The sequence below is a fragment of the Oratosquilla oratoria genome, chromosome 27 (assembly GCF_046742065.1).
Source record: "Oratosquilla oratoria isolate Oo_2021 chromosome 27, ASM4674206v1, whole genome shotgun sequence".
In the NCBI taxonomy this organism is placed as follows: domain Eukaryota; kingdom Metazoa; phylum Arthropoda; class Malacostraca; order Stomatopoda; family Squillidae; genus Oratosquilla; species Oratosquilla oratoria.
In genome coordinates this window covers 53,276,871-53,295,634 of record NC_134803.1, presented here as the reverse complement: position 1 = coordinate 53,295,634, position 18,764 = coordinate 53,276,871, and the positions used below count along the sequence as shown (strand labels likewise).

General features: G+C 44.4%; 1 protein-coding gene across 1 annotated transcript in view; it reads right to left on the bottom strand.

The window, feature by feature from the left end:
- Positions 1–351: 351 nt before the first annotated feature.
- LOC143040069 (CD63 antigen-like) overlaps positions 352–18,764 on the bottom strand; it is a 20,033-nt gene continuing 1,620 nt past the window's right edge. Inside the window, exons 2-6 of the mRNA XM_076210720.1 lie at positions 6,721–6,855; positions 5,798–5,986; positions 4,817–4,990; positions 2,187–2,432; positions 352–1,735 (exon numbers count right to left, since the gene is read on the bottom strand). Of these exons, the coding sequence (XP_076066835.1) occupies positions 1,673–1,735; positions 2,187–2,432; positions 4,817–4,990; positions 5,798–5,986; positions 6,721–6,774 (726 nt within the window). The 5' untranslated portion in view covers positions 6,775–6,855 and the 3' untranslated portion in view covers positions 352–1,672. The remainder of the gene's footprint in view (positions 1,736–2,186; positions 2,433–4,816; positions 4,991–5,797; positions 5,987–6,720; positions 6,856–18,764) is intronic.

Below are 18,764 nucleotides of genomic sequence, written 5' to 3'. Positions count from 1 at the left end.
TGACGAGTGCCAGGAGCTACTAATGAGCAGGAATGTGTAAGATGTGTTCTTAATCACAAGCCTGCAAATAAAGAAGACAAGGAGCCTACTACGCCTGGTTTTCAGAACAAAGTGTATAAAGAGTCTTGTTAACCCACTGTCGCAGAATGATATAAGAAAGACAGGAGGTCCGTATATTTCGACCACTAACTGTGGTCTTCATCACTCTGCTTAAGAGGACCACAGATAGTGGTCGAAATATACATCATTCTCCGACAGTGGGTTGATAATTCTCTTTTTACAGATGTGCCACTACATTATACTTTCCTAAAGTGTATAAAGTACCTGCAGGTTCAAGAAGACAGTCATGGGCACTTTTTTAAGTATTTTATTAAAAATCATCATCACGAGGTTAAGAGAAAGATAATCAAAATAAATATATTCATACCATCACAAATAGTCATCGCACACACTTACACAATTTATACATACTTCAAGATACATGTGTTTATATATTCATATGCACGTGTGTCTATGTACAGTACATATTCAAATGTGCTTAGAAAAGTTGAAGTTGAGTTGAAGATTTGAAGATTGATTTTGTCTTGGACTTTTGTCCTTCGTCTTCCATTTTATGCAATATTTCGACAAAATCATTCGTTGGTATAGAAAGATCTACCAATCAGCGAATTTTCTTTTTTCCATTTTCTGTTCCCAACCGGAGGGAGCGGAGGAAATCGAATGATTTCGATGTGTTCGGGCGTCGTTAAAGAAATCAGAACCAGTTTACTATTTGTGCCATACGTGAACCGCCATTTTGCGACACCTGACACGACGCCGTTCCTGTCTTGGTGACACGTGTTCGGTGTCATGACACAGCACCCTGTGTCATATGGTAACATTGATATGGGATGAGTGGTTAGTTTGGTTGTGTCACACAATGTCTTTTGAGCAAGAATAGTGTGTGAGGTTTCGTTTCATTCTTTGTGATATGTATCTTCATCAGTTACTAAAACCAAAATGTACTATTTTACATCGTATGTGATATGCATCTTCATGAAGTACGGAAACCAAAATATAATATTTTACATCATGTGTGATGTGTATTTCCATGGCGTGGATGTATGTGCATTTGTATGTCCTTGTATATAATTTTCTGTTGAAATGTATACAAAAGTGATCTAGTGTTCCAAGGTATTACTGAATCTGTGTTTTCATTCTTCGCGTGGTTTAAGAGAGGGGGACGAGGGTGGAGGGGAGTGGAGTGTGATAGGGATGGAATGGGTGGGAGTGGTTTTTATGCCATTGTTTTTTGGCTACCTCCCTTATAAGGGGGGAAATAGTTTAAATGGTTTAAGACTCTTGGGTTGGATAAATGGGTAGTGTATGATGTCTCTTCAGTGTATCAAGGGAGTTTGTCGTTGTCCCCTGGACTCTCTGGCCAATCTGTCCCGTCTCTCTGAGGAACGTCATAACTAGGGTGGATTTGTCCCACAAATCCCCACTAAGAGTACATGTAGTGTTGTTGGCGTGCATGCTTGTGTACAATGCAGTCTTCCATTATGTGTTGTATAGTATGGGAGTGAAGTGTTGCATCTGGACAGTTGTCTGCGATGCGGTCATCCGGACGCTTCTGGTAACTTTATAAAGGCTGGGTGGTGGCCACACTGCAATATCTTGGGTATTTGTCTTCTTATACGAGTTCTCCCCTCTTCGCCTTCTTGGCCATGGTACAGGCACACGAGATACAGACGATCTGGTGAGGAAAAGAAAACATCAAAGTACAAAAACGAAAACTCGTATTTGTTCTGCGTGCACCTTGCATTTAGTATTTAGATTTTTTGATTCATCATTATTTTCGCGTTTGGTGGGATTCTGAAGTTAGGTTCTAATTTCTTTTTTAGGGAAAGCTAAGCTAATGAATGTACATTTAGGAGAGTGATCTGTAGGAGTATGAAGTCTTAGGTGAAATTAACAAATTATTGAAATTGTGAGTCACTGACCTGAGGTCGGGTCATTGCAATACAGAATCTCGGGATTGATCAAATTCACGAAAACAAACGCCTTTTTTTTTTTTTTTTTTTTTGTACCATACTGTGTAAATTCAGTATGAGAAGATATTCTCTCGTGTGCACAAGACGTTGCCATGGTTACCGACAAACGGGCGGGAACGAAGAAGGATTTCGAGGACCACTCGAGGAACTCACCTGCACGATGGCGAGGATAATTGCAGCGATGCCGAGACCAGTGTTGATAGAGGCGATCCCTTCGATGAAGTTCTCGAAACATCCGTCCTCGTGGATCTTTTCCTCGATCTCCTTGGGGGACAGGAGCAGGACTCCTTTGCCGCAGTCCGTGGCCACTTGGCGGCAGCAGGAGTCGGGGACGTCCTCCTTTTGTGAGAATACTGTATGTGTCCAGTCGGTGTAGTTGCTGACACCGCAGCACTTGAACTGGGGAAGGAAGGGAACTGATCGTTAGTGGCGGTCGCGAGAAGTCGCCCGGAGGGATTGTGGTTCCAAAAATTTCGTTGTGTTTAGGGATTGTGGTTCCAAAAATTTCGTTGTGTTTAGGGAATGTGGTTCCAAAAATTTCGTTGTGTTTAGGGATTGTGGTTCCAAAAATTTCGTTGTGTTTAGGGATTGTGGTTCCAAAAATTTCGTTGTGTTTAGTGATTGTGGTTCCAAATATTTCGTTGTGTTTAGGGATTGTGGTTCCAAAAATTTCGTTGTGTTTAGGGATTGTGGTTCCAAAAATTTCGTTGTGTTTAGGGATTGTGGTTCCAAAAATTTCGTTGTGTTTAGGGATTGTGGTTCCAAAAATTTCGTTGTGTTTAGGGATTGTGGTTCCAAAAATTTCGTTGTGTTTAGGGATTGTGGTTCCAAAAATTTCGTTGTGTTTAGGGATTGTGGTTCCAAAAATTTCGTTATGTTTAGGGATTGTGGTTCCAAAAATTTCGTTGTGTTTAGGGAATGTGGTTCCAAAAATTTCGTTGTGTTTAGGGATTGTGGTTCCAAAAATTTCGTTGTGTTTAGGGATTGTGGTTCCAAAAATTTCGTTGTGTTTAGGGATTGTGGTTCCAAATATTTCGTTGTGTTTAGGGATTGTGGTTCCAAAAATTTCGTTCTGTTTAGGGATTGTGGTTCCAAAAATTTCGTTGTGTTTAGGGATTGTGGTTCCAAAAATCTCGTTGTGTTTAGGGATTGTGGTTCCAAATATTTCGTTGTGTTTACAGCACGGGGCAGGAGACAGAGACGCCACAGAGAAGGTGACTTTAAGAACAAGTATTAACAATCCATTCGCTTTTGCTGAATTGTATAAAGCAGCGCTCAGAGTCCTCATACATCCCCGTTACCATTCTCACTGCCCACTACCAGCCCCCTTTAGTATTCCCCTTCGCACGTTTACTCCCATCATACACCAGGTAACAACCAGTTGCGTCGTCAGCACTGGCATCTTTAGCGCGGAGGCCAGAGTGCCTTGAGAACGTAGTCTCTCGTGTATGCCATGGCTGTAACCCCAGATCTGGTGGAGAAGGGAGAGTGTGGCTGTGCGTTGCCTAGGAGTTTCCTCCCCCTTTTTCCCCATTTCCCTTCGTTGGCTACGGGGAGATGTCGATCCCAGATCTGATGAAAAAGGGGCGAGTGACACCGTGCATGGACTGGGCGTGTCTTCCATCAATTTTTTTTTTTTTTTTTTTTTTTTTTTGTCATTGTCTTTCAATGGCTGTGTTTGTGTTTGCCCACGAATGTTTTTTTCACGGGCCGTCAATATGATATAGAATATTTGACGGGTACCATGTAAAGTATTGTATGAATACATATTGCCATCCAGGCTTCTACGCTGTAATTATGTACATAGGCAAATAATTAAGACAGTCGTTCCCGGACTCGAACCGAGGCTTGCGAGGAGCAAAGCCAACGCTCTACCAACTGAGTTACCGAGACTCTAAAATTCTCCAACCTGGGAATTAATCTCACTCCCCGAGGGACTAAGTCGGTAGCTCAGTTGGTAGAGTGTCGGCTTTGGTTCTCGCAAGCCTCGGTTCGAGTCCGGGGGCGACTGTCGGAATTATTTGATTGACACCGCCGTCACTGGTGAACCAAACCTCTGTCCTGTGGTACATGCAGCGGACCGGCGATCAGAGATGAAAACGAAAACACGTTTATTTTAAGCGTATCCTCCACTTTTAGTATTTATAAATTTTGATTCAGTATTGAATTTCTTGTTGTATACTGAGGACATTTTTTTTTTTTTTGTGTGTGTTTAAATGATACTGAATTAGGAACTCTTAAGGAAGATACGCTTTCTCAAGTGTCGGGACTCAAAACCGTAACGCGCCCAGATACTCGGTTTCGGAAATACTTTTGTAGTGTTGTAAGACAATAATAATTACGGAGAAATAAAAAGAAAAAAAGAAGAAAAAAAAAAAAAATATATATATATATATATATATATATATATATATATATATGTATATATATATATATATATATATATATATATATATATGATTTTTAGAAGTTCCGCCATGGGATACGAACCCTGACCCGTGCGTCGATAATCACGAGGCCAAGACGTTAGCAACCATGCTACATGGTGATGGTTCAAAAGGACTGTACTAGTCCCCGACCACGCTTCACGTAACATTGGAAGATCTAATCTCAATTTCATCTAATCCCGTATTAGGCACATACATATACATATATATATATATATATACATATATACATACACATATATACACATACACACACAGTATGTGAATTAGTTACAATAAATTTCATACGTGTGACTCGAAATTAACGGGAACGGATATTTGTCCGAGGGTACTTACTTCTTTCTGGAATCCGTCGATGGCCTTGTCAGTGTCGTTGCCTGTGCCACTGTAGTTATCGACAGCCTTTGTCATCTCCTTCTTGACGCCATCTTTGACGGCTCCAAAGTTGACCAAGAGCATGATGGCGCCAACAATCTCCATCAACAGAAGGACAACGACGATGACCGCATACTGTTGGAGGAGGAGAGTTGTATCAGTGTATGTTGGGTGGTAGTGGGACGCCCTAGCACCATCAAGATTTATTTTAAGGCTAATAAAGCATAAGAATGCAATGGCTTCATTCTTTGAATGAATACATTACTCAAGTGTTGCCCAGAGCAGTCAATCAATTGTAGCCTTAGTTTCACAAAGTTGAAATCCCGTTGCCCAACAGTGGCCGGTAACGGTCATTGCAACCTCCCATAGATCTCTATAGAATCTTGGAATTGATATCTGTGTTGTGTGAATGGGGGTTGTTTCTGTGTCACCGGCTCATAAAGTGGTAGGGTGACGAGCAGTCGCCGGTTACCAGCTTTCCATGTGTGAAAAAGCGTAAGAGATACAGTTGAATTTGATAAAGAGAGATCTTGGGTCCAGCCCGAAGATAGAGTGCCAGCCCCTCAGGGCTGCACCTCATGAGCAGATTCTAAAATGTGCCATCGTGCTGAAAATTTTTGGGACCTGGTTGACTTGGTCTATATCTAATCTCTTCAGTACTTGTAAAATTCTAGCGCGTAGCATCGGATGCCTAATGTACGATGCATCACACTACTCGCGTTATAGAATATAAAGTCACTGCTGTATTACTCGTTCTCCTTCACTCTGAATAATAATAAACACAGACAACGTGATCAAACTAGTTCACAGAATTCGGGGGTCATTTAGCTACAACTAAAAAATAAATATAATCAATACGCTTCATGACGCCTACATAGGCGCCATCTTATAAAAGGGGTTAACCCTTGACAGGTTGTAGAACTTTCTTCTTCAGACACTTACCGTCTGGAGGAGGCAAGGACTCTCCTTCAGGGCGCCGCAGCAGCCGAAGAATCCGATGAGGAGGACACATATCCCTGCGATAAGGATGACCACGGGCACTGACACCTCGCCCTCTACAAAGAGCTGCTGGAACTCGTTACCCTTGGCGAGGATGACGCCTGCGAGGGCGACCACAGCAACCCCGAGAGCCTGTGGAGAGAGAGTGTATTAGGATAGGGCGGAGATGGGTGTCTTTGTATGTTTATATATGATAAAGATGTAACAAGCGAAGAGCCCTACTTATAAGGCTGCGTTTCCACCGAGCGAGTCAGGGCCGATTCACGCCAAATGCTGTGAATTCGAATAGCTGGAAGAAGACTTTGTTTGCAACATTCTAGACTTCCCTAAGAACATTTCTACAATCTGTCTAACCTTTGTAAAGGTTTAGCTCCGTTCATTTCGCCATTCGGTTTCTCAATACGTGACGCAAAGCCAATTTGACATTTGAAGATTAAAAAAACGAAAGATTGTAACCGAAGTCGTTTCTACCCAAACGAACTCACAACAATTTATGGGAATCTGACGAGACTCGCTCGGTGTTTATTTTTTGGTAGATTTGTAGGTTTAGAAAACGCGGGGTTATGTCGATGAGAGCCTTGAGGATGTATATTCATTTTTGAGAAAAATACTAAAACTACCTAGTGTAGGCCTTATGGTCTCTTGCAGTCTCCTTTATTCTTATGTACCTTCGCTTGCAATGGGAATATATACACGTCCGGGAAGCGAACTTGCGCTCATGCACGTTCGCAACCACAGACAGCATATGCTAATGTCAGTTCCCATGCTTTCATCTCTGTATGCAAACAATACTCAAGACTCACGTACACGTTCAGAGCACCGAGTGTATTACACGTCAAACGTTTTCGAGATTGTTGAGTACTTACGAATATCACGAAGTTGAGGAGGAAGAGGAAGAGTTTTGAGACGCAGTCACACATGATGGCGGCTTGGCAGTCGATTCGGAAGAGGGAAAGGTTCTCCTTCTTTCAGGACGTCTTCTGTCGCGTAGTTTTCTTTTGCTGCAAAGGGAAGAAGTGAGGATGTAAAGGACGAAAGCTTCTGTGGCAGATGACAAATATGATTTTATGTCCTCGTCTTATCTTATCTAAGCCGGACATTCCTGGCAGGAGGAGGAAGATATCACTAAGTAGGGGGGAGGCTTTGGGGTGGTGATAAGCGTCGAGTACGCGGGCTCTCATTGGTCAGGTTGGGACCAATCAGAAGAGGCTCTCCGGGTCTCCTGTTCTTATTCTTTTATCTTTGCAGCGACAACAAGGGCGTTTGTTTGAACGGCTTGTCATGCGGACGAAAGAGTTGAAAGGAAGAGTGTGAAGGGAGAGTTGATCAAGATGGAATGGGAAGATTGAGGGAATTGACAGGGATAATGGTCAAGGAAAGGAAAATGTGGAGAGGAAGGAAGGAAGGGAGAGGGGAGGTGAAAAAAGGGCCTGATTGGTGGTGACTGAACAGTTTGGCTCCCTGAGCTTCATGGTTTACATGAATAGAATCGCCAGTGACGGTGACGTCGATCAAATAATTCCGACTGTCGTCTCCGGTTTCGAACCGAGGCTCGTGAAATCACGGAGCTGTCGCTCTACCAACTGAGCGTTATAAATCACGTGGTCATTTGCGCTATTAACCTCAATATTACTGAAGGGGCCAATCGCAGTTGAATAAAACTGCCTGGCGTCATGTACAGTGAAAAGAAGAAAAGCCTCGTGATGGGAAGGGGTTAAAGAAAGGGAAGGGAAGGAAAAGGAGCAAAGGGGAGAGCAACTTAGCTGAACCAGGAAAGAAAAGGGGTGAAGGGAAGGAAGGAAGGAAGGGGAAGGGGTGAAGGGTAGGAAGGGAAAGGGACGAAGGAAAGAGCTGCTTAGCTGAACCAGGAAGGAAAAGTGGTGAAGGGATGGAAGGAAGGAAGGAGGAAAGGGAAAGGGATGAAGGGAAGGAAGGAAGGAAAAGGGACGAAGGGAAGGAAGGAAGAAAGGGAAAGGGATGAAGGGAAGGAAGGAAGGAAAAGGGGCGAAGGAAAGGAAGGAAGGAAAAGGGGCGAAGGAAAGGAAGGAAGGAAAAGGGGCGAAGGAAAGGAAGGAAGGAAAAGGGGCGAAGGAAAGGAAGGAAGGAAAAGGGGCGAAGGGAAGGAAGGAAGGAAAAGGGGCGAAGGAAAGGAAGGAAAAGGGGCGAAGGAAAGGAAGGAAGGAAAAGGGGCGAAAGGAAAGGAAGGAAGGAAAAGGGGCGAAGGAAAGGAAGGAAGGAAAAGGGTTGAAGGGAAGGAAGGGAAAGGGACGAAGGAAAGAGCCGTTTAGGTAAACCAGGAAGGGAAGCCCTTGTGGGAGACGTAGGACCAAGAGGGCTCTTATTGAAAGGAGGAATCAGGCATTGCGATAAGATATAGAAGCGCCCTGATCTTTATATCGTCAGACGGTGGACTATTATCGGGACCTGTACTTGCGTAACCCACCAGGAGGCGCTCACCTCGACCTGGGCTCGCCGGGACTTTAGAGGAGTTATATTTGGTTATGAATGACGCGTATACATCGATCTGCCGTTTACGATCGCAAAGGTCTTCGGTGGATCTGATCGTACTGCAACTCGAAGATGTCAATGTCATCATATTAAAACAACAGGGCAGGACTCGCAGTGATGGTTATAAACTGGACAAATTTAGATTTAAGGAAATAGGCAAGAATTGGTATACTAATAGGGTGGTCGACGAATGGAATAGGCTTAGTAACCATGTAGTAAGCGCTGAAACTATCAGTTGTTTTAAGAAACGATTAGACAACTTTGTGGATGGGGATGACAGGTGGTGGTGGATACGGATCTGCCTAGTGTAGGCCTTATGGTCTCTTGCAGTCTCTTTCATTCTTATGTTCTTCAGGCCAGTCTGGAAAGGTGAGGACTCGCTTCCAGTCGGGAACTCTTCAGTTTCAGTTGCCAGGTGACATATTATTTCCTATTTTACATATACTTAAAATAAATAGAAAAGGCTCCCTTTTCTTCGCATCCGGCCTAGTTAAGGACCAAAAGGTCTCCTGTCGGCATGCTTCGCCTTTGTAATCCTTTGTAATCTGCGATGGTGGCGCCATCGGAAGCGTGTTGGTCTCGTATTCGTTGAGTTGTGGGTTCGAGTCCCGTGCTGCTTTCAGATTTCCAGCAGTGACTGTTAAACACACACACACACACACACACACACACACACACACACACACACACACACACACACACACACACACACAGAGAGAGAGAGAGAGAGAGAGAGAGAGAGACAGAGAGAGAGAGAGAGAGATTATTTCGAAGTAAAAGTAGACTTGTTAAGAGTCTTGCGCAGTTGTCCACCGTGCAAAGTCCTTCACGATTGTCCGGCTCAGTCAAAAATCTTGTTTATCACTTCCACGCTTTGCCCCCTCGAGTTCCCGCCGTAACCTTGAGTGCTATTCTCGGAAAACCGCGAGATTCCCGCGTCACGCTCCGGCGACGGGGAGATATTCCGCGGTTGTGCACGCTACATTCGCGTCACGTGACGCGTTACGTGGTCACGTCATCATCCATTGCGGGCGTACGCCAGGAGGCACGTTACTTCACTCACACGCCGTCGCCAGTCCCCTTCACGGTCTCTCCAATCAGGCAAGCTTCCATGCAGACATCCTTCCCACTCCAAACAACCCGTAAATGTAATGTCCAATGGCACGTGTACATGTGACGTGATTTTTGTGTCATGCACATGTCATGTGTGCAATGTGACGTGCACATTGGTCATGCAAGAAATTCTCTTGGCTGTCGTGACGCCACGTTCTTTTCGTTGCAGGCAAGGTCATCATATTAAGACAGCAGGGCAGAACTCGTAGTAATGGGTTTGAATTGGATAAATTTAGGCTTAAGAGGGAAATAGGCAAGAACTCGTTCACCAACAAAGTGATTGACGAATGGAATAGACTTAGTAATCATGTAATAAGCGCTGAAACTATTTATAAATAGGGATGAAAGATGGTGAGAGACATGGAACTGTCTAGTGTAGGCCTTATGGTCTCTTGCAGTCTCCTCCACTCTTATGCACCTACGTGTAGAAAGCTGAGGTCTGTGTTGGGTTGTATGCAAAGTCATGCATGTTGGTAGTACATAGTGTGTATCATTCACTTGTAGCATGTTTATTTGAAGTTGGCGGGGACCATGTTCAAGCATAAGCCAGTGGTTTTCAAACTATGGGTCGCGACCCAAAGTTGGGTCGCGAGATCAATTTTGATGGGTCGCAGGGGACAGGGAAATTTCTCACATCTTCAGAGTGTTTCAGATACTTGACTCATTTTTTTTTTTTTTTTTAGATTTATTTTTCTGAAGGAAATTCAGTGCCATGGATTCTGTTGATTTAGTTAAAAAACTGTACACATTATTTTTTCAATTTTTTTTCCATTTCGTTTCTCTTTACTTAATTCTGGGAAATAGGCAAGAATTGGTTTACTAATAGGGTGGTCGACGAATGGAATAAACTTAGTAACCACGTAGTAAGCGCTGAAACTATCAGTTGTTTTAAGAAACGATTAGACAACTTTATGAATGGGGATGACAGGTGGTGATGGTCACGGAGCTACATAGTGTAGGCCTTATGGTCTCTTGCAGTCTCCTTCATTCTTATGTTCTTATGAATGATTGAAATGTTCCAAATAGGATCGCTCACGTAAAAGTTTGAGAATCACTGATCTAGAACATCATATCAGCCAATGAAGAGGATGAAAGTCCAACAAAACTGACAGACGTATCTAATCTTTGCATAAGTACCTGTCACACGTAGACGGGGTATTGTTTTTTGTTTGTATGTTGTATAACTAACTGGCTCAGTGGGTTAAGGCGTCGTTACTTGCGGCAAAAATCGAGGTGATGGTGGTTCGGATCCTGCCACCGGCGAGCGCTACAGAGTCCTTTGTGAGGGGCACCGTCCTAGCCCTCCGATAGGGGGGAGTTTGTGATGTTTAACCATATTGTATAACTGAACACTAATGAATGTCCTAAAATGGTGATTGACAGCTGTTGTACCTTACAGTAGAGATTGAAATCCATTCATCTTAACTTTGCGAAACATTTTTTTTCTGATGTTGCAATAAAAATTGATGCCACAAACGCTGTCATGGCTTTTGGTATTTGATCAATTTTGCCAAAATTAAGTGGACTGACTTTAGTTAAAGAATGTGGTTTGGAAGGTTGTATGCACGGTTAAAGAAAAGAAATGTGATAAAGTTTGGGAACTGGTCTTGCAAGGGTTGTGTGTGTGTATGTTTCTGTTTCTGTGTGTGAATGATTGAGCGAGCATGTGTGTGTGTGTGTGTGTGTGTATGTTTCTGTTTCTGTGTGTGAATGATTGAGCGAGCATGTGTGTGTGTGTGTGTGTGTGTGTGTGTGTGTGTGTGTGTGTGTGTGTGTGTGTGTGTGTGTGTGTGTGTGTGTGTGTGTGTGTACGTGTGTATGAGAGAGAGAGAGAGAGAGAGAGAGAGAGAGAGAGAGAGAGAGAGAGAGAGAGAGAGAGAGAGAGAGAGAGAGAGAGTGAGTGAGTTAATAGAGCGTAAGTCCGCGAACCGAAGGTGAAACCAAAGAAATTAGCAAAGAAACGAAACTAAAAACCCGATGCGCTGCTCTGACAAGCCTGCAGGGAAGTTTTTCTTGTGGTCAACCCATAAAATGTAGGCGTGGCGGTTCGAGTCTCTCTTACCATACCAAGGCCAACCACATGATCTTCCGGCTGTCTCTCCGTTGTTCACCCCACTTTCTCTTTCCCTCTCCTTCGCGCTCTCTCATCCACCTCTTCTTAGAATGTTTTTCACACTCCCTCACTCCCTCACTCCTCCCCTCCCTCCTTCTCTTCTTCCTCCCCTCCCTCCTTCTCTTCTTCCTCCCCTCCCTCCTTCTCTTCTTCCTCCCCTCCCTCCTTCTCTTCTTCCTCCCCTCCTCCTTCTCTTCTTCCTCCCCTCCCTCCTTCTCTTCCTCTTCTTCCCAGACAATTTTCCACACTCCCTTCCTTCCTCCCTCCTTCTCTCCCTCCTCTCTCATCCACACTCACTCCCTCACTCCCTCTCTCCTTCCCTCCCTCCCTCCCACCTTCTCTCTCTCCCTCCCAGTTGCTTTGATTAATTCACATTCGTGTTTGGCTCTCGTATTGTGGATGTCAAAGATGTGTTGTATTAGTGGTCGGGTGGTTGAGTGGAAGTGTGTGGTATGTCTTACACACATCAACATTTGGTATATTATACCATACAAGCGGATTTCTCTTTCTCCCCGCCAAACCCCGACAGCGGCACGAGATCGTGTATAAGGATAGAAGCACTAGTTAAGATGCACTCCATAGCAACAACAAGCAAGAGCTTCGGCTTTCGTTCGTGACCTGATATGACCTTTGTTGTGGTTTTTATTCCGCGGAACTCACGCTCGGGTCGCGGAAACTTCTACACAACTTCTGACCTAAGATTTGGCCGTGTGGAGGACGTTGGTTGGGTGATATCTCTCTCTCTCTCTCCCTCTCTCATCGTGTGTGTGTGTGTGTGTGTGTGTGTGTGTGTGTATAATAATAATGATAAACTGTTTATTGGGTATAGCAGCATTACTGCTGAAAATATACAGCCTACAGAATGATAAAATTATAGAATATAACAGTTGTTGCAAGCCTAAAAAAAACAGTAAACTAAGGAATAGCCGTGTTGTACAACATTGTTATTTCTTGTTGTTGATTAACTCCACAAATGTGTGTCTGTGTGCGTGTGCATGTGTGTGTGTGCGTGTGCATGTGTGTGTGTGTGTGTGTGTGTGTGTGTGTGTGTGTGTGTGAGAGAGAGAGAGAGAGAGAGAGAGAGAGAGAGAGAGAGAGAGAGAGAGAGAGAGAGAAAGAGAGAGAGAGGAAGAGGAAGTGACGGATTGACTTCTTCGAGCTCTCGAGTCAAAGCCATCAGTTGGGGGAGGAATAAGGTGTGCCAGCTTCCTCGTTGTGCAACAAGAATCTGCATCCATCCATCCAGGGGTCGGCAGGAACGGGGCCGAGATCCCGGCTTCATGCGTTCTTAGTCTAGTTTTGAACTCGAGACTGTAAACTGTCTTTAATGGCCGCTCACGAGCCAACAGAAGTCCTCGGCCAGTCAAAATAAATAAATAAGTAAAAAAAAAAAAAAAAAAATCTGGGGTTAGTTGGGTCCGTGGATCTCGGTGGTCAGTCAAGTACAGGGGTGGGGAACCCTTGGCACAGGTACAAAATCTAGCACACTGACGACTTTTTCCCGGTGCGCGAAACCCAGGGCTCACCTTAAAAACGATAACCAATAAATCTCCAACTGGACGTCGGATAGGGGCTTGTATAGGACGTGAAGGGGAGGCGGCCCATACTCGCATGTAGGCCTATATTTTTACTCTCTTGGCACGCGAAAAGAAATTTACAAAATATTTCGCCGATATTGGCACGCACATTTATAAAGGTTGCCCACCCCTGGGCCCACAGGAAATACTTGTAGATATTACCGAGAGTCCAGTCCAGGCAGTGGGCGGGGTGCAGGGATGGCCCTTTATCCACAAGAATCTAAGATATAAGAGAAACAAATGGATGATAGATGGGCGGGGGAGTGGATACATAACTTGACCGTCTACCTCCCTCATAAAGGGGGAAAAAACCTTTTAGATATTTAAATTGTTTCATGTGTTGAATGCTTCGAAACGCACGCTCTTTCGCTTTTTTTGTGAATTATCGCCATAGGAATTCACGTTTATTTGAGTATTGTCCTCCGTTCAGAAACGTTCGCTTCCGTGAGTACGCTCACTACATGCACGAAAGTATTCATCCTTATTTTAGCATTAATAACATTTTGCGTCACGCCACGTGTAACCTCACGTACCACGTCCCTTCGTGGTGTGACGTGTCGCCTATTTTTATCGTCGTCACGGTGATGCTGGGCGGATGCAATTTGGAAGCCAGGTACGGTGTTGCGTGACGGGGCAGAGTTGATGATTGCCCCCCGGGGGAAGGACAAAGAGATTTGGTACATATTGCGTAGTGCTGTGCTCTTACAAGGTCCCAGCCGCGATAGACCTCGACTATAAAACCAAAGGGTTGTCTTTCCTTGGTGCTGCAGGTGTGTGTGTGTGTACACGTGCATGTGATTCACCACCATGGTCTTGGATCACGTGTTGGACTCGTGATCTACAGTTGTTAACCTCCCGGGTGAGAGCTCAGAGCTCGTAGGACCGATCTATGGGTAATACTGTGACCTTACTGTGTGTGTGTGTGTGTGTGTGTGTGTGTGTGTGTGTGTGTGTGTGTGTGTGTGTGTGTGTGTGTTTACTGAAGCGTCGTCTTGTAGGCAGCAACGCCTCTTTAACCACAAACGCAAATGAGCCCACTATGTGTACTTCAACTTAGACCAAGACAGACAGACAGACACAGACACCGACAGACATGCACAGACAGACACATATCCTGCCGGATATGCATTCCTGTTCCGCCCAAGCCTCTTCAAACTTCATTTGTCATCGTCACTCTCTATCAGTATCGCTACCACTTCAACATCAACATCCTCCTATTCCTCCTCTTCTTCTCTTTCTCCTTTTCCTCATCATTATTCTTCTCTTCCTCCTTTTCCTCGTCATTATTCTTCTCTTCCTCCTCCTCATCATTCTCCCCTTTCTCCTCTTCATTCTCCTCTTCCTCTTCCTCCTCACCATTGTCCTCTTCCTCTTCCTCCTCACCATTGTCCTCTTCCTTTTCCTCCTCATCATTGTCCTCTTCCTCTTCCTTCTCTTCCTTCTCCTCTTCCTCCTTATTCTCCCATTCCTCCTCATCACTCTCCTCTTCCTCGTCATCATCATTCTCCTCTTCCTCTTCCTCATTGTCCTCTTCCTCCTCATCATTCTCCTCTTCTTCATCTTCCTCCTTCTATTCCTCCTCCTCCTCCTCTTCCTCCTCCTCCTCCTCTTCCATATCCACCATCTGCACCACCAACCTCGCCCGCTACCTCCACTTGCCTCGCTTCTCCATCACCACGTCTCAACCGTAGCGTCTCCACCATGACAAACCCTGAACTTCGTCTTCACCTTCACCACCACTTGCACCTCCAGGCCTTATGGTCTCCTCCCTCCTCCTCTACCGCTCCATAACATACACAAGTGTCATTAGTACTTGGCTTCCTTGCATTGTTTCAGAAAACGTCCCTCATACAGCGTGCATATCCTATCCTGAAAGTTAAGCCTTTGTTGGATGTTTGAATATACTCGTATGCTGAAGTGTGTGTGTGCGTCTGTGCCTTAGTGTGTGTCTGTGTGCCTTAGTGTGTGCCTTAGTGTGTGTGTGTGTGTGTGTGTGTGTGTGTGTGTGTGTGTGTGCGTGCCTTAGTGTGTGTGTGTGTGTGCGTGCCTTAGTGTGTGCGTGTGTGCCTGCGTGCGTGTGTTTTTGTGTGTGCGTGTGTCTTTGTGTGTGCGTGTGTCTTCGTTCCATAGCATTCGCAATTAATTTGTATACATTTTAACCCTTAATACGAATTCTCTGCAAACACTAGATATTTAGTAAAACTTAAATTAAATCATCAACACTCGTGCATACATGGCATGTACGGGACATATAAGGCGTAGATTCCTAGCACAGCTTGCATGTGAATGTACACGTACACAAGCGGGCTTGTGTGTGTGTGCGCGCGCGCGCCGGGCTCACCTTCTAAGGCCTTCAGTTTATCGCGCATTTCCACCAAAACACTTGACATCTTTTATTAGCTGACGGTGGACACCAGCTGATGGGAGATGGACACACACACACACACACACAAGCACACACACACACACACACACAAGCACACACAGTATGCCAGCCTCAGACTGAAATGTACAATTTGGAGATTTTTTCCTGACTCTCCTAATATAGTGTGTGTGTGTGTGTGTGTGTGTGTGTGTGTGTGTGTGTGTGTGTGTGTGTGTGTGTGTGTGTGTGTGTGTGTGTGTGTGTGTGAAGACTCGTTCAGAAAGAGAGAAGTGAAGAAGTGTAAAACTACCTTCGTCGCATGAAGGGTTCTTGTAAAGCTGAATGAAATAGTTAGCCTCACATTAAACCTAACAATGTCGTTAACTTAACCAAGGGGAGTTACGTGTTGCTAAGCCTGGTCAGTTTGAAGGCTAAGTTTAAATAGTTAACCTCGCGTTAAACCTCTTTTGAAAACTTAACCAAGGGAAGTTACGAGTTGCCAATTCCTGTCATTTTCAAGGAAATTTTCATCCAGGTGAACATAACCAGTGGAGACTATAATGAACGAAGTTTTTTTATTATTATTATTATCAACAAAAATTGAAAAAAAGGAAAAGATATAACTTCGGGACGTTACTCTTATGATTTTGCCAACCTTGACTTTACCAATTTTGTGATAATTAGGTCGTTAAGATGTTGATTGGGGTAGTCTTGACCATCATTTGGTTTGGAATCTGAGCAGAACAAGGCGGTTTTCGGACGAACGCGCGCACTTGCTTGTGCCTTCAATCATGATTGCGCAAACGTGTTCACTGATTGATAAATATAATGTTTTATTTTGAGCATTTGACTTTTTTTTATACAGTATTGACTGTATATTTTTCTATTGAAAATATATCAAATAGTCAACCGCAAGTACGTTAGTTGTTTAGTGAAAAAATACGGTTTCGAGAATTGACAGCTGTTATTGTACACACACGCACGTACACACACACGTACACGTATACACACACGTACACGTATACACACACACACACACACACACACACACACTTGTACATTTTTTTAAAACAAAGCCAGTCATAGTGTCTACGCTCGTTCCACTTCGAGTACAACAAGTGGAGTACAACAAGTGGACCTTTGCAGATGCTTGTGTCTTCCTCTTGCCTACCCACCTCCTCTCTTCCTCTCCGCTCTCTCCCTCTCTTTTCTCTTTCGTTCACCCCGTTTTCTTTATCCCTCTTCCTCTTCTATTTTTACCTCTGTTTCCTCTTTTTTCTTTTCCTCCTTGCTTTATCCCTCTCTCTTCCCTTTCCTCTTTCTGTCCTCCCCCCAGTCTCTCTTTCTCCTTCCCTGTCTCTCTATCTCCCTTCTCTTTTTCTCTCTCTCTTCCTCACGCACATCCTGCATTCCGTCCCCCTTTCCCTCTCCTCTCCGTTCCTCTGTCCTTATTCTTTTTATCTATAAAGAATTACTAAGTAAAACCATACCGACAGGAGACCTTTTGGTCCATAACTATTCCCCCTTTCCTTTCTCCTCTTCTCCCTCCCTATTATCTCCTCGTCCCTCCTCTCTCTCTCTCTCTCTTTCTCTCTCTCTCTCTCTCTCTCTCTCTCTCTCTCTCTCTCTCTCTCTTTCTTTCACCTTTCGCTTGCCATGGACTCTTTTTTCGTAAATATTCTTATTTTTCTGTCTGTATTTCGGATTTTGTGTTTGTTGAAGTTGAGGTTATACAGCGATTGGGAGGAATTTCGGTCCAAGTGACGAGTTGGTCGGGGACACTTGTGGAATCACATGCAAGCTCGCACAGATGGCCATGCACGCTAGCACGTACACACACATACACATGTACACACACACGTACACACACCTACACATGTACACACACACGTACACACATGTACACCTACACATGTACACACACAATGTACACACCTACACATGTACACACACACACACGCACATGTACACACATGACATGTAAACACACATGTACACATGCATACACACATGTACACACATGTACACACACGCACAATGTACACACGTACACAACCCCCCACACGTACACAAACATACATGTATACACGTACACGTACACACACATGTACACATAAATGTGCACACAGATGTACACACGTGTACACAGTATAGGTTTGCAGGACAGGCATTTAGGAGAGGGGCGGCGGCGCAAGCTGGCCCGTGCTTGTGCATGCGTCCATGTAATCGTACTCGCATGTCCGACCTCGAACTCGAGTTGGGTCTCTCGAACTGTGCCCTCGAGTCTCGATTCGTCCTCGTATCATCGTTGTCAAGGTCTCGTTTGGCTTTGGTCGTGTCAGGCGGGTGCCTCCTTTCGCAGCGTGAGGAGAGTCGTCGGCTTTTGAAAAAGCCATCAATTCGTTTAACTTCGGCTGGATGAAAGTCCCCAAGGACCCTTGGTCCCGCCGGGCGATTTTAGTCAGTTAAGGGGAGGACCCATCTCCAGCCATAGGCTGAAGCACATCTTGAGCCAATTTTTTTTTTTTTTTTTTTTTTTTTTTTTTATACTGATGTATGGACTGAATAGATATGTTTTGGTGCCTACATGGCTTGGTGCAGCAAAAAAAAAAAAAAAACCGTGTGTGTGTGTGTGTGTGTGTGTGTGTGTGTGTGTGTGTGTGTGTGTGTGTGTGTGTGTGTGTGTGTGTGTGTGTGTGTGTGTGTGAGAGAGAGAGAGAGAGAGAGAGAGAGAGAGAGAGAGAGAGAGAGAGAGAGAGAGAGAGAGAGAGAGAGAGAGAGAAAGAGAGAGAGGAAGGGGGAGGAACGTATCACTGCAAGCTCCATTTACCGGCACGTAAGAACATTTGTTTCATTTCTTGTTTCTCTCCTCTTCTCGGGAAACGTAACACTAAATTACCTAAACAGAAATGTAGTAGCACATTTGTTAAGAACACACAAGAAACCCACAGTCGGAGAAAATAAACTTCGAATGAAAGAAGATTCTATATTTCGGCTGCCAACTGTAGCCCTCTTCAGGAAAGTGAAGAGGGCTACAGTTGGCAGCCGAAATATAGAATCTTCTTTCATTTGAAGTTTATTTTCCCCGACTGTGGGTTTCTTGTGTGTAACAGTCTTTAATGTTCGATATATATATATATAATTGTGTGTGTATGTATGTGTATATGTGTGTATGTATGTGTGTGTATGTGTGTGTGCGTGCGTGCGTGCGTGCGTGCGGGTGTGTGTGGGTGT